This window comes from Nicotiana tabacum, chromosome 9 (genome assembly GCF_000715075.1).
Source record: "Nicotiana tabacum cultivar K326 chromosome 9, ASM71507v2, whole genome shotgun sequence".
In the NCBI taxonomy this organism is placed as follows: Eukaryota; Viridiplantae; Streptophyta; class Magnoliopsida; order Solanales; family Solanaceae; genus Nicotiana; species Nicotiana tabacum.
Window position 1 is genome coordinate 111,832,015 of NC_134088.1, and position 26,696 is coordinate 111,858,710.

At 37.5% G+C, this 26,696-nt stretch overlaps 1 protein-coding gene across 1 annotated transcript; it reads right to left on the bottom strand.

Annotated features, from left to right (window-relative positions):
* Positions 1 to 22,871: 22,871 nt before the first annotated feature.
* Positions 22,872 to 25,470, bottom strand: LOC107784728 (high affinity nitrate transporter 2.4-like). Its single transcript, XM_016605900.2, has 3 exons — positions 24,549 to 25,470; positions 24,336 to 24,451; positions 22,872 to 23,715 (listed from the first exon to the last, which is right to left on the bottom strand). The coding sequence occupies exons 1-3, from the start codon at positions 25,368 to 25,370 to the stop codon at positions 23,049 to 23,051; spliced, it is 1,605 nt and encodes a 534-aa protein (XP_016461386.1). The 5' UTR covers positions 25,371 to 25,470; the 3' UTR covers positions 22,872 to 23,048.
* Positions 25,471 to 26,696: the final 1,226 nt, after the last annotated feature.

Consider the following 26,696-nt stretch of genomic DNA (forward strand, 5'->3'; position numbering starts at 1 on the left):
TCATGGTGATCCGTCTCATCTATTAGACTTCAGCTCAGCCCAGTTGGGCAAGGATCTATCTTATGCTGAGGAGCCAATAGCCATTTTGGACAGACAGGTTAGAAAGTTGAGATCGAATAGCATTGCTTCGGTAAAAGTTCAGTGGAGGGGTCATCCGGTTGAGGAGGCAACTTGGGAGACCGAGCATGATATGCGTAGTTGTTATCCTTATTTTTTCATCACTTCAGGTATGTCTCTATACTCGTTCGAGGATGAACATTTATTTAAGAGGGGGAGAATGTAACGACCCGGCTGGTCGTTACGAATACTTTAACCCCGATCCTCTAAATCATATTTTCTTAATGCTATATCATGGTGTTGTAACTTGCCGGGGTGTTTATTTTTTGGATTCAGAGTGAAATGTGACACATGGTTCCTAAGTTAAAGGCTTAAGTAGAAAAGGTTGACTGGATGTTGACTTATGTGTAAACGACCCCGAAATAGAGTTTTGATGATTCCAATAGCTCCGTATGGTGATTTTGTACTTAGGAGTGTGTCCGGAAAATTATTTAGAAATCCGTAGTTAAATAAGGCTTGAAATGGCGAAAATAAGAAATTTAAGTTGGAAGTTTGACCGGGGAGTTGACTTTTTGATATTGGGGTCAGAATTTGATTCTGGAAATTTGAATAGGTCAGTTATTTTATTTATGACTTGTGTGAAAAAATTTAGGTCAATCGGACTTGATTTGATAGGTTTCGACATTGAATGTAGAAGTTGGAATTTCTTAGTTTCATTAGGCTTGAATTGGGGTATGATTCATATTTTTAGCGTTGTTTGACGTGATTTGAGGCTTCAACTAAGTTAGTATAATATTTTAGGACTTGTTGGTATATTCGAACGGGGTCTCGAGTACCCCAAGTGTGATTCGGATCGAAATCGGATTAATTTTTGGACTTAGGCAAATTCTGAAATTTGCAGCTTCTGGTGTCATCGCACCTACAGAGGGACTGACCGCAGGTGAGGACTCTCACAAATGAGCTATGGCTCACAGAAACGAACAAAGGGGCTGCCCAGTGGAGTCACAGAAGCAGAACAAACTCCGCAGAAGCAAAGGCGCTTCTGCGATAGAAGGAACCGCAGAAACGAGAGAAGCGCAGAAGCGAGAGACGGGGTCGCACCTGCGGTTGTGCAGAAGCGGACCATTGTGCGCAAATGCAAAGGAAGCTTTCCAGTGCTTCTTCGCAGAAGCGGAAATGCGGTCGCAAATGCGACTCCGCAGAAGCGACAATTGGTCCGCAAATGCGGAAATACCTGTACAGAACATATAATTGGGGGGTTGGCAATTTTTACCCATTTTTGGATTTTTAGAGCTCAGGTGAGGCGATTTTCAGGAGATTTTTCAAGAAAAACATTGGGGTAAGAGTTCCTAACTCAATTTTGGTTAAAGTACCCAAGTCTAAGGTTGTTTTTAACATTTAATTAATGATTTAAGTTGGAAAATTATGAAAACCCTCTTGGTTAAATTTGAAGATTTGAGGGCCGAATTGTTATCCAAATTTAGTAATTTTGGTATGGTTGGACTCGTGGTTGAATGGACGTTCATATTTTATAATTTTTGTCAGATTCTGAGACGTGGGCCCCGTTGGCGATTTTTGAGTGAAATTTCGGATTGTTTTAAGAAAAATTAGTATTTTCATATAGAATTATTTCCTATAACTTGTATTGACTACATCAAATTAATTGTTTTGGATATATTCGAGTCATTTGGAATTGGATAATCGAGGAAAAGGCCTACTAGTGGATTGAATTAACGCAAGTCGAGGTAAGTGACTTGTCTAACCTTGTGTGGGGGAAATTCCCCTTAAGATTGGTATTGTTATGAAAATTGTGATGTGTTGAATGTTATAAAATTGTGATGTGTTGAAAGCCGTGTACGCGAGGTGATGAGTGTTTACACGGGCTAAATGTAAAAAAAAATTGGTTTTAAATTGTGTAGATCTCTGTCACATATTAATTAAATTATATTATCCCGTTATACTCATCATCATTGGTTTGTGTTTTATATTTTAAATTTGCCTGACCTTCTCCTGCTAATTGCTTTACATGTTTAGTTGAAGCTTTGTTTCTTTTATTCTATGCTCATTATTTGAAAGATGAATTTCTTAATTGAATTATTATTAATATGAAGTATTTGACATTTAAAATTTGGTATTGAGGCAAAGTGTTAAATTTGGGAAATATTATTTTTGTTGAGTTATTCACTCCCGAATATTTTGTTGAGATTTTTGTATACATTGTGATTGAGCCATGAGCTCCTTATTGTGAAAAATAATTTTGTGGTTGATTTATTTGGCAAGTTGAAATAATCGGGCACTTGGGATGCGAATTGTGATAAATTGTGATATTGATACGCATGAGGTGGTTTAAGGTCTGGGTGTTGAAACGCATGCGGTGAGATAAGGTGGGCTTGATATGCGTGGCTAGTAGGGGGACTACTAGAAGCCATGCGGTGTGATAAGAGTGGCTAAAATGCGGGATGCTATTTCAGGAGAAATGAATTCTTTAAAACTAAATGCGAAGGCTCCCGCGGTGATATAAGGAAAAGAAATATTATGAATTTATTTATGATTTGGAACTACGAGGCAGTACCTCAGGAGTGCCCTTGTTGATATTTTCCTATTGGTGTACTTGTCTTGATTGTTTGGTTTTTTCCCTAAATATGTAAATTTCTGTTTTCTTCTGTGATGTATTATTTGCCCTTACTCTGTACAGTTAAATTGTTCGCCCCGTCTTTGATTATTTCCAGTAGGGCCCTGATTTGACCTCGTCACTACTGTACCGAGGTTAGGCTTGGCACTTACTGGGTACCGTTGTAGTATACTCATACTACATTTCTGCATATCTTTTTGTACAGATCTAGGTATTTTCTACCAGACCAGGCATCAGTGAGCTAGTCTGTACGCGGAGACTTCAAGGTACATCTGCTAGTGTCGACAGACCTCGAAGTCCCCCTCTATATTTATTATGTTATTTTCCTTATCTTCATTAGACTCTGATATTTAAAGACACTTAGTATTTCTCTTAGAAGCTTGTGACTTATTTCTACCGAGTTTTGGGAGCTGTAACTATTTTGAATCGCGGTTTGATTTATTTTATATGTTGAGATTTGAGTTTCAGTTTTGTATTCTGTTATTCTTTAAACTTACCTAGTCTTAGAGACTAGGTTCCATCACGACATCCTATAGAGGGAAATTAGGGTCGTGACAAGGGGTAATTTAAGCAGGGGATTTGATGGATGTGATGTATAAGGAAAAGTGTTCATCCAATTGCTTCATTTGAGTGCTCATATGCAAACGGAGCACTATTGGCTTGGTTAAATAATCGGTACTAGACTAGAGTGGGCGACTCTCAATAATGGTTCTAGTGGATTCGAGATTTTAGGTGTGGTGCTTAAGGATTTTCAGGTTCGTTATATGGCTGAGGATTGGGTTTTGTAGCAGAGTGTGAAGAATACTTGGGGGATTTCTATGTTATCATCGGGTCTACGGTGTAGTGTTAGAGAAATGGGAGAAACAGCTTCGGATTCGCAGGAGGTCTTTCAGAATGGGTGTATCAGTCGGAGATACTATGGAGTGCACAAGGAGGGTATGAGATGGCTTATAGGTATCGGGACGATGTGGTCTCGTGATTTGGGTCACTCGGGATGAGTGATGTTTGAGGTCCATTATGTGCTTGAATAGGACTATTATTCCAAAGGTAAGTCAAGAGTAAATTGGAAAAGTTGAGTCAGTTAGTTATGGCTTGATGAAGTGGTTATTCTACTGGTTGTTCAGGGGTTATGATGAAATTCGTGTACTCTCACGTAGCGGCATGATAGGGGCAGTGAGCGGCATAGATATTGGAAGTTGAGGATCAAGGTTACGGTTCGATTTTGATAAGAACGTTACGAGTTCGGAGGAGCAGGGGAAGGATTCAGATGTTTAGAGTAAGTTATCTTAATTTCGCCTAAGGACAGAGATCTATGGAAGAGTCATTATGCATTGGTTTGTGGATTCTTAATTGGCATTACAAATATAACATGGTCGATGGCCATTGATGTTCAGATTTTGCTACCCGGTGTGGAAGGTTGTGGGAGTATATCCCACGGGAAGATCGTATGAGTGTGGCATGTTAGTCATTCGATTGATAGAGATTGAAATCAGGTATGGAGATTTTGGTATTGTCGCCAATGGGAGAGGTTAGGACTGAGAGGCACTCTATTCCTTTGATTGTGGATTGTGGGAGTTGTTACGGATTTGACGTCAGCTCGTATGTGTCATGAATAGGGTCATTGTGGGTCCTTGAAGGTTATTGGCCGGGTATGGGATGATCAGAATTGACTTGAGGTCCGTTAGTAGATCTAATGTGAATGTATGACTTACATCAGGTCAGATGTGTTCATTCAACATAGCATTGCCTGTGGAGGAGTCTTCAGGCGCTGGATGTTATTCTTATCATCAGCTATCCTATGTAATACTCTATTATGCCATGTGGGTTTTGAGATGGCTTGATTATTCTCACATGTGTTGTGATCCCGTGTAGCTTGTGATGTGATATGAACAAGATGGCTCTCGAGATGCAGACCATTTATTGCGCCTTAGTCATGCTTGGCATTTTATGGCGCATGGCTCTATTTGTCTCTCCAGAGTTGTGTTTATGCACTTAACGTGCTTGTGGTCGGCATTCGGGCATTTTGTGGGTAGGAATATTATAGCTCGATGGGTATCTCCTTATTGATTATTATGTGTGGATCGGGTGGCACACCGCCACGGGTATGATGGTTGGATCGGGTTAAACGCTGCAATGGTATCATGTGTGGATCGGGTTGCACGCTGTAACATTGAGATGTTGAGTACGGTTCCCTATCCTTATTTTTGTGTGTCTTGTTTCTCATCTCTGAGAAAGGTTCATAGCATATGTTGACCGTTTTATTTGTTACACGGGCTGGGTAGTTCTTTGCTATAGTTCGTTCTTCCTTATGTGTCATATTCGAGTTGTAGATTGTTGGCATATTGATGGCATCATATGGGATTTTAGTTAGTATTTGAGGTGGCTTATTGCCTGAGCAGCTTGTACTTGGTGAGACGAGATTATTGGACCTGAAATTAGTACGATCGGATTTATGTAAGGTATATTAAAGAGAAGATGTCACTATTTGGTTCATAATGAGGTAATGGTTCTTGTCAAGCTGGAAAACTCCATGAGATATTTATTTGATGGATGGTTATGAGTTCCTGCACATCTCTTTCCTTATTGCAGTATTGTAAGGGTTGAGACTAGGCTTATATGTGTTATAGGGTATACTAGGGCCATCTAGTTCGTGAATCTGCAGTTATTGTAGTTGGAGGATGTTATCATGGACATACGAATTATGCGGTGCATTGTGTGATCTCAGTGGGGGTGCAGGATCCTATTTGGTACAGTGGGTTGAGATTGTTACAGTTTTCACATGTTGGAATCAGGTCTCGTGGAGAATTCCGAATGTTGGAATTTGGTTCTAAGGCTTGTTAGCTAAGGTAATATGGAGGATCTTCAGTCTGGCTCGAGCTAATGTGCTCACGTGGGTTGTGGTGGCACGGGTAGGTGCACGAGGTGTCAAATAATGATTTTGGACAACTCCGGAATGGTTCTTGGCACATTCGAAGACGAACGTATATTTAAGTGGGGGGAATGTAATGACCCGATAGGTCGTTTTGACCTCTAGCATGTCGTTTGGCGGATTCAGACCTTAAGTAGCTTCACTTCATGTATTATGACTAGCACGTGTAATCGGATTAGATTTTCGGGAAGATCAGAATTGGTTTAGAAGAATAATTCTCAATTCGGAAGTTTTAAGTTGGAAGAGTTGACCAAGGTTTGAATTATGAGTAAATGACCTCGGATCAAAGTTTTGACGGTTCTGTTAGGTCCGGATGATGATTTTGGACTTAGGCGTATGTCTGGATTTGAATTTGGAAGTCAGTAGGTTGATTTGATACTTTTTAGAAAAAGTTGGAAGATTGAAGGTTTAGAAGGTTAATAGGTTTGACCGAAAGTTGACTTCGTTGATATCGGATCCGGATTATGGTTCCGAAAATTGGTATAGGTTTGTTGTGTTATTTGGCACATGCATGCAAAATTTGAGGTCGTTCTGGGTTGATTTGGTATGGTTCGGCATGAGTTTTAAAAGTTTAAAAGTTCATTAGTTCATTAGGCTTGAATTGATGTGTGATTCATGGTTTTGATGTTGTTTGGTGTGATTTGAGGCCTCGAGTAAGTTAGTGTTATGTTTTAGGACTGGTTTGTGTGATTGGACAAGGTCTCGGGGGCCTCGGATGTGTTTGGGTTGTGTCATGCTCTTATTTGATGTTTCAGCATCGTTTCCTTGGGTATAAAGGATACTATATTGAGAAAACGGGCTTTGATTTCTGATTTTATTGAACCAGTAGATCCGTATCGTAATTATGGAGTCATAGCAATAAGAATCATCGAATTCCGATGTTGTATGAGAGAGTTATGCCTATTTCCGTGTCGGGAAAAATTGTTGGTTTCTGATGCGAACCTTTGTTCTTCGCGTATGCGAGAGAGGCTCCGCAAATGCGAAGAAGGATCTCTGGGTTGACTGGTCAATGCGAAAAATTGCTTTTCGCGAATGCGAACGTATCCCATGAAGGCGAAGAACAAAAATCACCTCGACAGTGTTTTAAATGGACATACCGAGAATTTTAGTATTTTGAGCATATCTCGAGTTCTAGAGCCCCGTTTGAGTTGATTTTTGCAGCGTTGTTCTCATCTCAACAAGGGAGTAAAAATATGACCTTTATTTTGATATTTTTTCATGATTATTTTTGTTGGTTATCATTTTTCTCCGTGTTGGGATTGTATAAATTGGGGTTTTAAGCCCCAAAGGTATGAGATGGTAAATCCTTGATTTGAGGGTCAATTTATGGACGAGATTAGATGATTTTCGAAACATATACTATATAAATTATGGGTAATAATTATTTTCGATAATTTTCAGAATTCGGACGCGTGGGCCCGGGGGTTGACTTTATTGACTTTTCTTGAGGAGTTGGGAATTTGTTTCTAATTGTTAAATTATGAGTATTGGAGTATATTTTGATTGGTTTGCACGTTGTTTGATTAGTTTCGGATCGTTTGGCAACAATTTGAGGTGTTCGAAATGCGTTGGAGCCGGTTATCAGATTTCAGAGTGAGGTAATTCTCCCGTCTAACCTTGTGAGGAGAAAATTACCCCGTAGGTATTATATTTATTACATGCTACATATTATGGGAGCTACGCACGTATGAGATGACGAGTGTTTGTGCGTATGCTAGAATTCCTGGTTATATCCGGATAGACTTAGATTCACGCCATGCTCTAACTGTACTATTTGATTATCCTTGCATGTTTAATTACTTTATTTCATATTATGACCTGGGACAAGACTCGTGTAGACTAATGGACTCGCTTTTGTAGATATTCGACGAGCTACTGAATTAACCGCGAAAAATTATGTTTCCCTTATGAATTTCTCCCGCGTTGTGCGTATTCATCGAAAAGCTTCCTTTAACTTCATAACTCACATGTATATTCGTGAGTGAGGTCAAGGACCCGATAAAGCTTCTTATTCTAATGGGATCAAATCGTTCGCCTCAGAATTTCTATAAAAACACTCTTGTGGGATCGGGATGAATGCCTCGACAACACTCTTATGGGATCGGGCCGATCACCTCGGCAGGATATTATTGTAACACAATCTTATGGGATCGGGCCGTTCGTCTCGGCAGTATCATGTATCACACTCCTATGGGATCGGGCTGTTCGCTTCGCCAACTTCATGAATTACTCTTATGGGATCGGGCTGAATGCCTCAGCAACACTCTTATGGGATCGGGCCGTTCGCCTCGGTAGGATATTATTGTAACACACTCTTATGGGATCGGGTCATTCGCCTCGGATGTATCATGTAATACACCCTTGTGGAATCGGGTTGTTCGCCTCGGAAGTGTCATGTATCACACTCTTATAGGATCGGGCCGTTTTCCTCGACAACTTTATGAATTACTCTTATGGGATCGGGTCGTTCGTCTCGGTAGAATCGTGCGTAATATTTGACTAAAAGCCAGTGTATCCGTTAGTTTTGCTAACTTGAGTTGTGATAACCTATCTGGTGGGGACCATATTATAAACTTTATTTGAGGAGGTAACTGATATTTGAGGACTTGTGTTTACTGTTCAGATGAGGATCGTATCATGTACCTATATTTCTTTTCACTGTTTAATTACCATGCTTCATACTTGTTTACTTTCTATTGTACTTGGTTTATTGGACCACTAGTAAGTGTCGATGTCGACCCCTCGTCACTACTTCTTCCGGGTTAGGCTAGATACTTACTAGGTACGCGTTGATTTATGTACTCATGGTATACTTCTGCACTTATTATGCAGGTATATATTTTGGTGGTCTTTTGGGTGCGAAGGCGCAACTATTGCGGGGACTTCACGGTGAGCTGCATCCCATGTTATGATCTGTAGCATACAGAGTCTCCATCATAATTATTTACATTATCATGTCTATCTTGTATTCGAGACAGATGTTGTATTATCATTGTACTTCCTAGTAGATGCTCATGCACTTGTGACATCGGGTTTTGGGATGGTCTAGAATTTATTTATTGTTTTGTTTACCATTAACACACTTTTTACTTTATATTTTATTTAAATGGTACGTATCTACGATTTTTAATGCATTGATTTCCCTATCTAATAAGATTTATAATTTCAAAAATAATAAAATGAATAATTAAGTTGGTAATTCAACGTTGGCTTGCCTAACAGCGACGTTGGGCGTCATCACGACCTATAGTAAATTTTGGGCGGTGACACCGAAAAAGGGCCTAAAGAGGCCAGCATCAATCCCTCAATCACACCCACTTGGCCCACCAAAACCCCATTCATCTTTTTCCCTTCACAGGATATCAAGGTGATTTGCATTAATGATCCTATAAGGGTCTGGTTCTTAAAATAATAGTCATTTTTGTAATATCTTTAGAAAATGGCCTTTGGGCCAGAATATGCACCCAGTAGCGATGATGAAAGATCAAGTTCTCGCTCATAGTAAAGTCATGACAAAAGGTATGATTTCATGCTATATGATCTACCAAAACTATCATGCTGGGTAACTCACAAACTATACCGGATTGTCATGATTTCAAGTTTTCAATCACAGTAAAGTCATGACAAATTGGTAAGATTTTATGCTATATTCAAGCCTTATTTGTTTTTATTAAAATTAACATGTCTGAATTTGAATATACATCTGAATATAAAGATATATATAAAAATCTAAATACTAAATAATTAAGAGTATTTATTTTTTCAACACTAAATATATAAAACTTGTCTTTATTTAAAAATTAATAAATATAAAATTTAAGTAATTTGAATCTATACAAATAAACTATTTTTAAAAAATAATATTGTAGTTGGTGGTGGCAATGGATGTGGTTGTGGTTGTGGGTGTCGACTGAGGTGGGATGATTGATGAATGTGGTAGTAGCTAGTAGTAATAGCGGCTAGCAATAGTGATTAGAGATGGTGATTGATAGTGGTACTTTGTGGTAGCTACTAATAATTATGGTGGATAACAGTCATAGCTAATGTGGTGGTTACTGATAGAGGTAGTTGTTGATACATAGTGGCGGCTGATATATGGTGGTGATCGTTGATAGTGATGATTGTGAATGGCGGTTGTTGGTGGTGACTACTGATCATTATGGTGATTAGCGATATTGGAGGTTGTGGTTGGGGATGGTGATTGTGGACGATGGATGATGGCAATTAATGATGGTAGACCGTGAGAAAATATCATAATTAGAGAATCTTTTGTACTCCCTTCGTCCCAATTTATATGACATCGTTCGAATTTCGACAGCCAAACGAGTTATTCTTTGATTGAATTTTTTGTATGCCTTTTAAATATTTTGAATTATCAATTATATATGTATAGTTTCTAAATATATAAATTTAATTTCAAAACACTTAAAAACATAATCAAAAGTAAGAAACTTGACCCTGAGAAATCCGAATGGTGTACATGTGAATTGCATATTTAGTTGCGAGAGAGGAAAGACACGTAAGTACGGATGATAACTCGAGAAGGCTATCCGAGAAATCTTTCATTTTTTTATCTTCCTGTTTGAACTTTAATCATAGAAAAAACCAAGTCAATTGAAGTTGAGCTCAACTTGCATATTTCTTTAAGTTGAAAAAGTACTATTAGTAGTTGTTTCTTGAATTTAGACGTGGGCTGGCTTAAACTTCGGCGAGGTTCTTGCTGTGGTATTCCTTTTATCTTCTTTCTTTTTCTTTTTATCCTAAAGTTCTTTCTTTTATGAGAAATGAATAGCTAATAGTGCGCTTTAAATGGTGTTTTCTCGACTGTTGATCAGCTATAAAGAAATCATGGTCAACTTATCAACTAATTTGTCCTTTTGCTTAGCTTATAGGTTTTGATACCTTATTCTTTACTTATTAATGAATAATCCAACCTATCGTGAAATTTATTATTGTTTCAAACCTAAGTAGGATAACTACCATTGACATTTGTACACGGAAGAAATGGGCAAATAGCCACGTTATGATCCGCTAAACAAGCTTTAGCCTTGTTTCAAAATTAATTAAACTTTAATTACTTTTTAGTACAAAAATATTATTTGAATGATCATTTCCCTAGACTAAAACACGAAAACCTTTAAAAACTTTGATTATACACCGTGCTATTTGGAATACATGAGCACCACACAATATTCCTTAAGTTAGAACTGACACAATTCAAACTCCAAAAATAAATTGAACCTGGAGTTCCACTTATCAAAAAAGAAAAAAACAATTTAGTCATGGAGTTTCAACATGTGGATCTCTTTCGGTTAGACTAGAATAGTCTATTTTTAGAAATTAGTTTCTACATTAATAGTACATATTGTGTGATGACCAAAAATATCATATTTAAATTTAATAATTAATTCTGTGTTCTAAGACCTCGAAAATCACTATTTATCACTCCTCGACTTACGTGCGCAGTCCGTAAAATTTTTCGAAATATTTTTATGTGAAAAATAGATTAAAATGTGAACTAGAGCCTTAAAACTCAACTGAGTTGACATTGGTCAATATTTTGAGCAAACGGACCCGGATTAGTGTTTTGACAGTTCTGGTAGCTCCGTATCGTGATTTGGGACTTGGGCGTATACCCAAAAATTTAATTTGGAGGTCCCTAGCTCAAGTTATGACCATTTAACAGAACTAGTAATTTAAAGGCTAAAGATTTCCAAGTTTGACCACGGGGTTGATTTTTTGATATCGGAGCCGGAATCCGATTCTGAAAATTTGAATAGCTCTGTTATGTCATTTATGACTTGTGTGCCAAATTTGAAGTCATTCCGGATTCATTTAATATGTTTTGGCACGAGATTTGCAAATTGAAAAGTTTGAAACTTAAAAGTTCGAATCGAGGTGAGAATTATAATTTTGATGTTGTTTGACGTGAATTGAAATCCCGAGTAAGTCAGTATTATATTTTTAGACTTGTTGAAATATTCAGACGAGGTCCCGAGTGGCTCGGATGAGTTTCGTACGAGCCACAGAGCAATTGGAACCTGCTGCCCAGTGTTGGTTCTGGTGTGTCACACCTGCGACATTTTGTGTGCAAGTGCGTGGCCGCTCCTGCGGAATACCAATCACTTCTGTGACATTGGACAGCCTTGCCGAGCTCTGCTTCTGCGTAGAACTGAGCGCAGGTGCGAAACCGCATCCGTGATGGACGAGCCGCTTCTGCGAGGACGACCGCTTCTGCGGTCACTTGTGCGCTTCTGCGATATCGCAGGTGCGATATTTTTGGGCGCAAATGCGGCAACTGGTCAAGCTGCCATGTTCCGTAAATGCGAGCTTTGTCTCACAAATGCGAGACCGCATGTGTGAAAATATAGGCCGCAGATGCGAAAGGCAGAATATATAAAAATTGGGTCTTAGCCATTTTTATTCATTTTTGAGTTTTAAGCCTCGAATTTTGGCGATTCCAAAAGATTTTTTCACGACTTTGAATTGGGTAAGTGTTCGATAACCAAAAGTGATTATATTTCATGAATCCATGTCTATATTCATCCTTTATTTCGGATTTGGATGGAAGAAATTGGATTTTTTGTAAAACTTTCCAAAAATGAGAAATTTATATTTGAAAGTTCATTTGACATTGGAATTGGGTAATTTTTGTATGGTTGGACTCATCTCGGAACGGGTGTTCGGATTTCGTAAGTTTTTCCAAGATTTGAGACGTGGGTCCCACTGTCGAATATTTTAATAAATTTTGACTTTTTATCCGGAAAATGAGTAAATTCATATGGAATTAATTCCTGTGATTCGTATTGAGTATATTAAATTGTTTATGAATAGATTTGAAGCTTTTGGAGATAAATTTAAAAGAAAAAGCTATGGTCGAGTAATTGATTGGAATTTGCAAAGCGAGGTAAGTGTCGTGGTTAACCTTGACTTGAGGGAATAGAACCCTTAAACTATTTGTTATGTGAAATGCATGCGAACGACGTATAGGCGAGGTGACGAGTGTCTATACATCGTCAAATTAATTATTTGCATAATTACTTGAAAAATTATAAATCGTTTTAAATCGTGAATTAATTGTTATAATAATTGTTTCTCTCCTATTCTTTGTCAAATATTAATTCTTGAATTCCTGCATTAATTGTTACATGCTATTTGAATTATGTGTCTTAATTGTTATTTGACATTTAGCATATTAAATATTAAACTGCCTATTTTCTCCCTGATTTTCATAATAATTTGCTATTTATTATTGTTTGTTTTATAATTAAATCATAATTATTGTATGCTTGTTGTCTTATAATTTTATATTAATTGCTGTATTTATTGGAAAAATTTCTTTTATAAGAATTGGAAATGAATATGTTGGAGGAGTGGGTTGCACGCCGCAACAGAATTGATTGAAATCGATATATTGGAGGATCAGGTTGCACGCCAGAACAGACTTATTAAAAGTCCATATTGAAGGATCGGGTTGCACGCCGCAACAGACTTATTAAAAGTCCATATTGGAGGATCGGGTTACACGCCGCAACAGACTTATTACAAGTCCATATTGGAGGATCGGGTTGCACGCCGCAACAGACTTATTAAAAGTCCATATTGAAGGATCTATATATATATATATATATATATATATATATATATATATATATATATATATATATATATATATATATATATATATATATATATATATATATATATATATATATATATATATATATATATATATATATATATATATATATATATATGCACGCCGCAATAGACTTGATTAAAATAAATATATTGGAGGAGCGGGTTGCACGCCGCAATAGAATTGAATGTGAATATATTGATAGAGCGGGTTGCACGCTGCAACAGAAATTAATGAAAATGATAATTGGTTATAACTGCTGAGTTGGCTTCGATTATAATAAATGAGTTACCTGATTATTTCTACTATTTGTTGTTATTACTAATATTGCGTACAAGTTAATATAAGTGACCCGCCTTAGCCTCGTCACTACTTCGTCGAGGTTAGGCTCAACACTTATCAGTACACGGGGTCGGTTGTACTGATACTATACTCTGCACTTCTTGTGCAGATTTCGGAGTTGGTCCCAGCGATGTACCATAGACTTGCTCGGATTTCAGCTACTCAGAGGAGACTTGAGGTATAACTGCACGGCGTTCGCAGTTCTGAAGTCCCCGTCTACTTTACTTTAGCTGTGTGTTTGTTTTCAGATAACTTTATTTTATTCAGACCTTTATTTGTATTATTCTAGAGGCTCGTGCACTTGTGACACCAATTCTGGGATGGTATTTAGACACTGTTGTTTTAAAGGATTATTCACTATATTTCAGACTTTACTTCCGCATTTGTTCTTTGTTATTAATAAATTTAAAATTTATTTTAAAAATGGATAATATTATTCTAACGTTGGTTTGCCTAGCAAGTGAAATGTTAGGCGCCATCACTGTCCGAAGGTGGAAATTTCGGGTCGTGACAGTTGGTATCAGAGCATTAGGTTACATAGGTCTCACTAGTCACGAGCAAGCTTAGTAGAGTCTGAAGGATCGGTACGGAGACGTCTGTACTTATCTCTCAGAGGCTATGAAGTTTAGGAACAATATCACTTCTTTCATTCCTTATCGTGCGACATTGATTTAGCTTGAAACATATATCTCGTATTCCTTTGTATCCACTCGTGTATGACATTGTGCACTCGGTATCAGTTGTGTGTCGACAGTTCGTGATAGCGCAGATGGACTACGAGGGAGCCAGAGATGCTCAAACATTGCCTCAACGTATGGTTCCGACTGAAGATGCAGACCTATTGAGAGATCACCTAGTGAATCAGAGACCACCCTGTGAATCATGTGGGGGTACAACGGACCTTGGCATCTGGTTGATTTATACGAGCTGTGAAGATTAATATTATGGATCATCGGACGTGGTGAACTATGACTTCATGCCGAGTGGGGGAAGTCCACTATCATGGATGGATTGCGGGGTCATGTGTTATATTAGTTTTGGCCTGAAATGTATATATGTGGTACTGAAAGGTTCCCCAAAAATTTACACATGTTTAAGGCCTGAGATTTTGTAGAGGATAAGGTTGGGACTTGCGGTATGTCCGCCTACTTTAATAATCCTATACTTCAGTACCAAAGGAGTTAGAGAAACAATTTTAAATTTAGAGAAGGTCTACTCAGCGTGGACGTCACAGTTGCGGATTTTGGGGTGCTTCGGAGGAAGTACAGTGGTTGACGAGATTTTGGACTATGTGGTTCGTTCTAAGAATTGTTTGTATGGAGTTCTACTTTTGTGATCATTGTATATAAATAGGGGTAAATGTTACCCCAAAGAAGAATCGAAGAGTATGTTAAGAAATGGGTTAGCTCAACAGTGTTGAGTCAGCATAACAAAAGAAGAAATTGGCCTTGGGAGAGATAATTCTCCATAGGTGTCCGTGGCAAGTCTACGAAGAGGGCAGACCAGACAATGCAACACTGCCCAGTTGGCTCAGTTCTCAGAAATGCTTTTGAAAGAGTTTGTTTCCCAGACTCTCCGTAATGCGTGGCACATATGGTTCGAATGGTTGCATCAGGTCACCGTGACGGTGTCAGAATATGCCATCAGGTTCAATAAGTTCGCCCATCATATTCCTACTTTGCTTCTTATAGCTAGGGAGCAAGTCCGCAGACTCATTAAAGGACTCAATTATGATCGTACAATTTTGTATGACTTGGGAGTTTCAGGATGATACTTCATTTCCACTAGTGGTAGAAATTTCCAAGATATTAGAACATGTTCGGGTGAGGAAAAAGGAAACTAAGGAGACCAAGACGTCTCGAGGTTCTGGGGGATTTAGTGGATTCTACTCTGACATGAGTTTCCTGTAATGGTTATTTCAGTTATCTGGCACAGACTCAATATGAGCAGCCAAACCCGCAAATGGGTTGTTATGAATATGGCGATACTAGGCACATCATGAGAAAATTGTCCCAAACTTGGGAGAGACATATTTCATCAAAGCACTCAGGCTACGTGCTTTATTGCAGTTACTGCACCACCCACACGACCAGTTAGGGGTGGAGGACAGGCAGGTAAAAGGCGTCCTAGAGGTGGAGACCCAGCCGTTGATATAATTATTTTATGGTATGGCGGAGGTCGTTACATCATATGGTGTCATTACATGCATGACTTCGATTTAATATAAAGGAATAATTTTCTTAACTTGGTTCGGTTCTGAGTATCGAGACGAGTCCTCCTATTGTGCTCAACTTATGAGTGAGCTTCGTAATTCTATAATCTACTTATGTGTTTACTCCTGTTGGGAGGTTCTATGGAGATAACTACGCCTATCATTCCATGTTGGTCTCTAATGAGAGCTATGAGGCTAAAGGTGGCTTTCTGGTACTCATTTCGGTAAGTTTTGATGTAATTTTCGGATAATTAATTACAAATTGTGAATTATATGCCCTACCGGTGTGGGGTTCATTATGTGTTGTGATTTAGTTTAACGGAAATTATTTAAAAGGAGAAAATGGAAAGTTTCGATTGGCACGATGTGCATATTACTTGTGATTCAGAACTGAGGACGAGATCCTCGGATTTTTAAATATAAATTATTATGTTTAAACCGGGCTACGAGCTGCGGTGGAAGTTATATAAGGACGAGATTCTTGTGATAAAAATTCTTGTGTTTAAATTCTCCCTTGTTAAATTAAAATTGTACTATAGCAATAATAGGGAGTCATGCATGTTAGGCTTATTTGAAAAATCTTGTATAAAATTCTCTGTGCATACTTGCCAAATTCGTGTTGTAATTATTGAGTTTTAACCTACGAGGTAGGAGCCCGCCCAGGTGGCGTTAAATGTGACTCGTTACTTTGTGTAAACAATTACGAGGTCTTCATGCCTCGCATCTCATTATTAGTATTGTGAAGGTTTGAAACAAGATTTGTGTTCACATGGAGTTAATTGATGATTTTGTAATTGATTATGAACAACTATTAAGACCAGATTGACCCAGAAGGATGCCCCATCTAGATGGTCAGACGAGTGTGAATTGAGCTTTCAGAAGCTTAAGACTGCTTTGACTACGATGCCAATGTTGGTATTATCCACAGGTTCAGGATCTTATACGATGTATTGTGATGCATCTCCCATTGGGCTTGGTGCAGTATTGATGCAGGATGGCAAGGTGATTTTATATGCGTCGTGGCAGTTGAAAGTTCACGAGAAGAATTTTTATGTTCATGACTTAGAATTAGCAACCATTGTTCATGCGCTGAAGATTTGGAGGCATTACCTTTATGGTGTCTCGTGTGAGGTATTTACCGATCATCGTAGCCTTCAGTATCTGTTCAAACAAAAAGATCTTAATTTGAGACAGAGAAGATGGTTGGAGTTGTTGAAAGACTATGATATCACCCCGGAAAGGCCAATGTGGTGGCCGATGCTTTGAGTAGAAAGGCTGTGAGTATGGGCAACCTTGCTTATATTCCGGTTGGTGAGAGACCGTTAGCTGCATATGTTCAGACCTTAGCTAATCAGTTCGTGAGGTTAGATATTTCAGAACCCAGTCGGGTTCTAGCTTGCACAGTCGCTCGGTCTTTTTTATATGAGCATATCCGAGAGCGGCAGTATGATGATCCTCATTTACTTATCCTTAAGGACACGGTGCAACACGGTGATGCCAAACAGGTTATTGTGGGGGAAGATGGAGTTTTTCGAATGCAAGGTCGTATTTGTGTGCCTAATGTTGACGGGCTTCGTGAATTAATCCTTAAAGAGGCACACAGTTCCAGGTATTCTATTCATCCAGGTACCGCCAAAATGTATCAAGATTTGCGGCAACATTTTTGGTGGAGGAGAATGAAAAAGGATATATTTGCATATGTAGCTCGGTGTCTGAATTGTCAGCAAGTTAAGTACGAGCATCAGAGACCTGGTGGTTTGCTTCAGAAGTTAGAAATTCCTGAATGGAAATGGGAGTGTATCACTATGGATTTTGTTGTTGGACTCCTACGGACTCAGAGAAAATTTGATGCAGTTTGGTTCATTGTGGACAGGTTGACCAAATCAACACATTTCATTCCAGTGGCAGTTACCTATTCTTCAAAGAGGTTAGCTGAAATTTACATTCGTGAGATTGTCCGCCTTCACGGTGTGCCCGTGTCAATTATTTCAGATCAAGGTACGCAGTTTACCTCACATTTCTGGAGGGCTGTACAACGTGAGTTAGGCACGCAGGTGGAGTTGAGTACATCATTTCATCCACAGACAGACGGACAGCCAGAGCGCACTATTCAAATATTGGAAGATATGCTTCGCGCTTGTGTTATAGACTTTGGAGGTTCTTGGGATCATTTCTTTCCACTTGCGGAATTTGCTTATAATAATAGCTACCAGTCGAGCATTCAGATGGCTCCATATGAGGTATTATACAGAAGGCGATGCCGTTCGCCAGTTGGCTGATTTGAACCGGGAGAGGCTCGGTTATTGGGTACCGATTTGGTACAAGATGCCTTGGATAAGGTCAAGATTATTCAGGATCGACTTCGCACAGCTCAGCCTAGGCAAAAGAGTTATGTCGACCGTAAAGTTCGTGATATTGAATTCATGGTTGGAGAAAGAATATTGCTCCGAGTTTCACCTATGAAAGGTGTAATGAGGTTCGTAAAGAAGGGCAAGTTGAGCCCTACGTATAACAGACCCTTTGAAATTCTTGAAAGGGTGGGTGAAGTAGCCTACAAGCTTGCATTACCACCTAATTTATCAACGGTTCATCCGATGTTCCATATGTCTATGCTCCGAAAATATCACGGTGATCCGTCCCATGTGTTAGATTTCAGCTCAGTCCAATTGGACAAAGATTTGACTTACGAGGAGGAGCCAGTAGCTATTCTAGCCTAGCAGGTCCAACAGTTGAGGTCTAAGAGTTATCCTTCAGTTCGGGTGCAATGGAGAGGTCAGCCGGTAGAGGCATCTACCTGGGAGTTCAAGTCGGATATGCAGAGTAAATATCCACACTTATTCACCAGCTCAGGTATTTTTTTTTCTAACTCCGTTCGAGGACGAACGTTTGTTTTAGAGGTGGAGAATGTGATGACCCAAAATGTCATCTTTAAATATAATAATTAATTCTATATTCTAAGACCTCAAAAACTACTGTTTATTACTCCTCGACTTGCGTGCGCAGTCCATAAAATTTTTCGGAATATTTTTGTGTAAAAAATGGATTAAAATATGAACTAGAGCCTTAAAACTCAACTAAGTTGACTTTGGTCAATATTTTGAGTTAACGGACCCGGATCAGTATTTTAACAGTTTTGGTAGCTCCGTATCGTGATTTGGGACTTGGGCGTATGCCCGAAAATTTAATTTGGAGGTCCCTAGCTCAAGTTATGACCATTTAACGGAACTAGTAATTTAAAGGTTAAAGATTTCCAAGTTTGACCACGGGGTTGACTTTTTAATTTCGAAGCCGGAATTCGATTCTGGAAATTTGAATAGCTCTATTATGTCATTTATGACTTGTGTGCCAAATTTGAAGTAATTCCGGATTCATTTAATATATTTTGGCATGAGATTTGCAAATTGAAAAGTTTGAAACTTAAAAGTTTGAATCGAGGTGTGAATTGTAATTTTGATATTGTTTGACGTGAATTGAAACCCCGAGTAAGTTCCTATTATGTTTCTGGACTTGTTGGAATATTCGGACGAGGTCCCGAGTGGCTCGGATGAGTTTCGGATGAGCCACAGAGCAATTGGAACCTGCTGCCCAATGCTGGTTCTGGTGTGTCGCACCCGCGACATTTTGTGCGCAGGTGCGTGGCCGCTCATGCGGAATACCAGTCGCTTCTGCGATATTGGACAGACTTGCCAAGCTCCGCTTCTGTGGAGAAATGAGCACAGCTGCGAAACCGCATCCACGATGGACGAGCCGCTTCTGCGACGACGATCGCTTCTGCGGTCACTTGTGCGATTCTGCGATGTCGTAGGTGCGACATTTTTTGGCGCAGATGCGGCCACTGGTCAAGCTGCCCTGTTCCGTAAATGCGAGCTTTGTCTCGCAAATGCAAGACTGCAGGTGCGAAAATATAGGCCGCAGATGCGAAAGGCAGAATATATAAAAATTGGGTCTTAGCCATTTTTACTCATTTTTGAGTTTTAAGTCTCGGATTTTGGCGATTCCAAAGGGGTTTTTCACGACTTTGAATTGGGTAAGTGTTCTATAACCAAAAGTGATTATATTTCATGAATCCATGTCTATATTCATCCTTTATTCGGATTTGGATATAAGAAATTGAAAATTTTGTAAAACTTTCCAAAAACGAGAAATTTAGATTTGAAAGTCCATTTGACATTGGAATTGGGTAATTTTTGTATGGTTGGACTCGTCTCAGAACGGGTGTTCGGATTTCATAAGTTTTTCCGAGATTTGAGATGTGGGTTCCACTGTCGAATATTTTAATAAATTTCGGATTTTTATCCGAAAAATTAGTAAATTCATGTGATTCGTATTGAGTATATTGAATTGTTTATGAATAGATTTGAAGCTTTTGGAGACAAATTTAAAAGGAAAAGCCATGGTCGAGTAATTGATTGAAATTTACAAAGCGAGGTAAGTGTCGTGGTTAACCTTGATTTGAGGGAATAGAACCCTTAAACTATTTGTTATGTGAAATGCATGCGAACGACGTATAGGCGAGGTGACGAGTGTCTATACGTCGTCAAATTAATTATTTGCATAATTACTTGAAAAATCATAAATCGTTTTAAATCGTGAATTAATTATTATAATAATTGTTTCTCTCCTATTCTTTGTCAAATATTAATTCTTGAATTCCTGCATTAATTGTTACATGCTATTTGAATTATGTGTCTTAATTGTTATTTGACATTTAGCATATTAAATATTAAACTGCCTATTTTCTCCCTCATTTTCATAATAATTTGCTATTTATCATTGTTTGTTTCATAATTAAATCATAATTATTGTATGCTTGTTGTTTTATAATTTTATATTAATTATTGTATTTATTGGAGAAATTTCTTCTATAAGAATTAGTAAGTGAATATGTTGGAGGAGCGGGTTGCACGCCGCAACAGAATTGATTGAAATGGATATATTGGAGGATCGAGTTGCACGCCGCAACAGACTTATTAAAAGTCCATATTGGAGGATCGGGTTGCACGCCGCAACAGACTTATTAAAAGTCCATATTGGAGGATCGGGTTGCATGCCGCAACAGACTTATTAAAAGTTATATATATATATATATATATATATATATATATATATATATATATATATATATATATATATATATATATATATATATATATATATATATATATATATATATATATATATATATATATATATATATATATATATATATATATATATATTAAAATAAATATATTGGAGGAGCGGGTTGCACGCCGCAATAGAATTGAATATGAATATATTGATAGAGCGGGTTGCACGCTGCAACGGAAATTAATGAAAATGATAATTGGTTATGACTGCAGAGTTGGCTTCAATTATTATAAATGAGTTACCTGATTATTTCTACTATTTGTTGTTGTTACTAATATTGCGTACAAGTTAATGTAAGTGACCCGCCTTAGCCTCGTCACTACTTCGTCGAGGTTAGGCTCAACACTTACCAGTACATGGGGTCGGTTGTACTGATACTATACTCTGCACTTCTTGTGCAGATTTCGGAGTTGGTCCCAGCGACGTACCATAGACTTGCTTGGATTTCAGCTACTCAGAGGAGACTTGAGGTATAACTGTACGACGTTCGCAGTTCTGAAGTCCCCCGTCTACTTTACTTTAGCTGTGTGTTTGTTTCCAGATAACTTTATTTTATTCAGACCTTTATTTGTATTATTCTAGAAGCTCGTGCACTTGTGACACCAATTCTGGGATGGTATTTAGACACCGTTGTTTTAAAGGATTATTCACTACATTTCAGACTTTACTTCCGCATTTGTTCTTTGTTATTAATAAATTTAAAAATTATTTTAAAAATGGATAATATTATTCTAACGTTGGCTTGCCTAACAAGTGAAATGTTAGGCGTCATCACGGTTCGAAGGCGGAAATTTCGGATCGTGACATTATGAAGTAAATGTTTAAACAAAAAACTAAAGGAATAAAAAAAAAGATTAAGAAACAGATAACCCAAGAAAATGTAGATATTGCTTTCAACAATTCAACTTTAACAATATAAATTCCAACTTTTTGGGATTGAGAGCATACGATACCATGAAAACACTTGTGATCTAGTCAAAGTGTACGGCTTTTCCAAGTACAACGAACTTATCAAATTATGGTATAATATTACGGTGGGAAAAAAAATCAAATTAGGGTATTACACGTTAAAAAAAAAAACAAATTAGGATATTACTTCCCTATTTATAAGGTTCTTTTTCAGCATGACTTGTAAATATTATAACTGGAAAAAGGAGAAGAAAGAAAAAGAAAAGATTTACACAGATTTAAATTCACATTTGTTATGCATGGCAGGAATTATTCAAGACACGAAAACAAGAAACTCGTTTATTAAATTCCAATAGAAATAATTTCTATGTTCTGTAAAATCTGAAATGAGTTTAATATTACACCCTCTATTAGCTATGTACGTGCTGATGAACTTAAGTAAAATTTAATCATGTAGGTGCGTACTTACCTAGACATGATTAACTATGTAAATGAAAAGCTGTGACCCCAACGATGGAAGAGTATAATAAGGCTAAATGCATTAATATTTTCATTGACTTAGTAATATCACTTCTGCACAAATTCTGATTTGCATAATAATTTTCCTCCGAACAAAAAATAAGGGATGCAATCTTGAAAGAGTAATAAATGCACATATTGCAATATGTGCATTTAACTGTACAAATAGGAGTTTCCCTAAAACCCGGTTCGCGATTTCTTTAGAGGGAACCGTAACAAAGGGCAGCTAGGTGTGCAAGATATTCCCGCGTTCACGTTCCGGGGAACGATCACACCCTAAGGGTTGTGAGGTAGACAGACTCAATGCAAGCATTAGTGATTGTTTCCAAGGCTCGAACTCATAACCTATAGGCCACGTGAAGACAATTTTACCATTGTGTACTGCAAGGCTCCCTTTCGGGGGATCCATAATAATTTCCACATAAAATGAGAGAATTGGCGAACACATTTTTTTTTAAGGGTCACAGAAACCATAGATTATAAGAAAATGTTATTTCTCATGAGTTATTTACATAAAAAAAGAAAAAAGGACACATGAAAAACTTATAAGCTCATACTAATTAATACAAACTACAATGGATTCATGGTTGTAAGCTCATAATACTACAAAGAAACAACCAATCACACTCCACTAATTAAACATTACAAATACATTCAATTTATTCTTCTTGCGATTTCTTCAAACATGTTCTGGAGAGTAAGGTGGAGTATCTAAGGAAGAAACAATATGTTTTTTCCCACGTTCAGATCGGCAATTCTCTGCAAATTTAACACTTCCCTGATGTAATCCTTTTGATTTTTCATCTTCTGTCCATTCTGAACCATAATAATGCTCTTCATCATATTTCCCATCTTTTGAAGCTGGAAAAAACATACTTCCCCACTGCGGAAAATGAATAAAAGCAACTGGTATTGTACAAGCCACGGCCATTACTCCCATCCAAGTTAGTCCCATTGCTGTCGAAAATCTTGTCGTTGAAAAGAAAAGCAATTGTGTTAAGCCCCCTCCAAAATTTCCTCCAGCACCAGTGAGGCCTGAAATCAAGCCCAACGATCTTCGCGAAACGAAAGGAATGATTCCATAAGTTGCACCACATGCAGCTTGAGCTCCGATTGAGAAGAGAATCATTGAAACTATGGCTATAGGAAGAGATTCGGCTCGGCCCAACCAAATACAGAAGGCTCCTCCTAATGTTTGCACTATCCATAGGACCCATAACCTGCCTCTCATTCCGAATTTTCTTGCTGCTAAATCAGATGCATATCCTCCAAATGGACGTGCCACAAAATTGGCCATTCCAAATGTTGCAGCTATCATTCCTGCTGTGTGTAGCTTCAGATTAAACCTATCAACATTGAGTAATATGGTCAGTTGTGTAAGTTGAAATTGGGACGTTTACAACTTGTTTGGACGGTTGTTACATGTCGTTTCATAATGTATTGTATTATATTATTTTGACGAATACAATGTTTGGATAAAATGTATCATTTACCGTCATTTCATGATATCATGTACCAACAATATGAAGAATAAACTTGCAATATTACAAAGAAAAAGTAGGGTATGAGATAATATTGTTATATAAAAGGTAGGGTAAAGGATAAAATATAATTAATAAGAAGAAAGGACAAAACGAGAGGAAAAAAATAAGGTAACGATGCGACCACACCAAATCCGTCGTTATATAAAATGACACTTTTGGTTGTTATGTAACGATGAATTTAACGATACGATATAATAAAATTTAAGTAACAATTAAAACAAACAATGTATTTAAAGTAACAATACCATACAATACAATAGGTAACAATCATCTAAACAAGCTGTTAATTTCTACACTCTAATAATATATAAAAAGATTTACACTATCAGGTCAAATATGAGATACCTACGTAAAATCAACCATAAAAATTGAGTGTAAAAGTCAGATTTACTATTAAAATGCTGGAGATATAAAAAACTTACTTGTCGTAAAAATATTCTGCTATGACATTGTTGATGCAAAGCTCAACTCCCATGGAAAATCCATAGAGGAGGAAGAAGACCCATGTCCTATAATTTGTCACTGCATACCGAAGAACCTATACAGAAAAAGAATATAAAAGAAAATTAGTCAATTTGTGCTAATAATTAATTTCACTAGTTTATACTATATGTATAGGGGCAGAGTCTAATTACCTTTGAAAATTGATCTTTGGCAACATCACCCCTTTTCTGTAGAGTACTAAGGTTACCATCAGGGAAATCTTGACCAAGAGTTAAGACCATAAGTCCTATTATAATATGTAACCATCCTGGTATAAAAAAGGCGATACGCCACGCTGTAAATGGAGTAGCTCCAGTTATTTTAATTATATGAAAAAGAAAAGGCATAAGGAGTTGAGTAACACCACCCCCCATATCACCCCACCCCCCTGCAACACCATTAACAAGTCCAATAATCTGGCTATTAAACATTACACTAGTCCAGTATTGGCATGACACAAATGTGGCTAATGAAAATCCCACTAAAAATCTCATAGCTAAATATCCTTCTGCATTTGAGACAAAAGCCACAGAGAAAACAATAGGGGCTGTTAAAAGGTTGAGAAATGCACAGCCATATCTTGGACCTATTAAGTCACATAGTACACCCATTACTAGCCTAGAGAAAATGCTACCAGACACAGAAGCAACCCCGGCATTGCCAATATCTGCTCTCGTTAGGTTAAGATTATCGCGAATAATGGGAACTAAAGGAGCAGCAGCAAAAGTGGAGATGAAACAAGCGAAAAACGAAATCCAGGCTAAGTGAAAAGATCTCATGTGGGGTTGTGCAAATGAGAAGATTTTTATAGCTTTTGCCTTGTGCTCTGAATCAACTGGCAAATCAAATTTTGTGGCTAGGCTCTTATTATCAGGATTATTATGGCTATGTGAAGAAACAGAAAATGCAAATGTTTGTTCTTTGCCAGTTAATCCATGCACTGAGCTACCTAGGGGACTTTCAAAATTAGCCATTTTTGTCTTAAAACAAAAATTAAAGGCTTAGAGAAGGGCTAGTGGTTGTGGAATGTGGAGTAGCAAATTAACGAGATATTAGGAAGCTAAGTAGCAAAAAGCTTGATGCTGTGGTGATTATGGGAATGCAAAATGGTATGGTATTTATAGAGTTTCAGAGAGTTGACATTAAAAAAGCACACGTATTGTACACATTGGCATCACATGGTATGCTTTTGTAAAATAGAAGAAAATAGCGAAAGTACATATTTGCCTATTTGTTTAATTATGACGTGTTTAAGTGTTTAACAACCCTTAATTTGTACTCCATTTAATGTGCAACAATTAAAATTACTAGAATGAACAGATCAACTTAAAGGCAGCTTAAACTTAGCTGAATGCAGTAATTTCTTTTTCTTTATTTAAGTACCAAGCTTTGTACGGTACTGACGTACTGTAGTTGCCCCAATCTAGTGGCTTATAAGGAGATGAGCCAGGATTTGAAGATAGCGAGGATACATGAGCGAACAACTCAACCAAATTAGACTTTTGATATTTAGAGTTCCAAGCAAAATATATAATTATTTTCAAGATATATATACACATATAAATCTAGATTCTTTGTCGATGGTAAGGGAGGAGTTCGGTGACCCTTCTTCTCTGTACATAGGTCTACTTCTACTTACATACGTCCTTCCGTTTCAATTTAGATGATGTAGTTCAATGGAAAAAAAGACTTTTGAAACATGTAGTTCTAAAAGTTTAAGGGGCAAAAGTTTTGTAGGAACATGCAATTTTTGTGGCTATAAAAATTTCTTATTAAGGGTAAAGTGGGTAAAATAAAAAGCTTAAAGTTAAATTGTTTCCAAATATAAAAATGTCATTCTTTTTTTAACAGACTAATAAAGAAAATATATTTAAATTAAAATAGAGGGAGTATTATTTTTAAAGACAGCTGAATTTATGCACTCACAATGTTTATAGTAAGCCACTATTTTCCCAATTTTAAGTAAATTGACCCATCATATGTAAAAGATTAAGTGAAAAGTGCAGTCTCCTTCTTTTTCAACCAGAAGCAACTTCTAGATACACCAAAGGATGCGGTGGAATGGTAAATGTTCATCTATACCCTTAACCAGATATCTCGGATATTAGAGATTTGGAAATAGTCCTCTTTTGGTAGAGAGCCTGATTTAGTTTACCTTCCGCATTTATGCAAGATCATACATCACCTACTAATTAACCTAAAATATTTTACTAATTATAGACAAAATCACTTGAGAATTAGTTTTACTCCACCTATTTTTATGATATTGGATCTAGCATGTTTGACTTGATCAAAGTTGG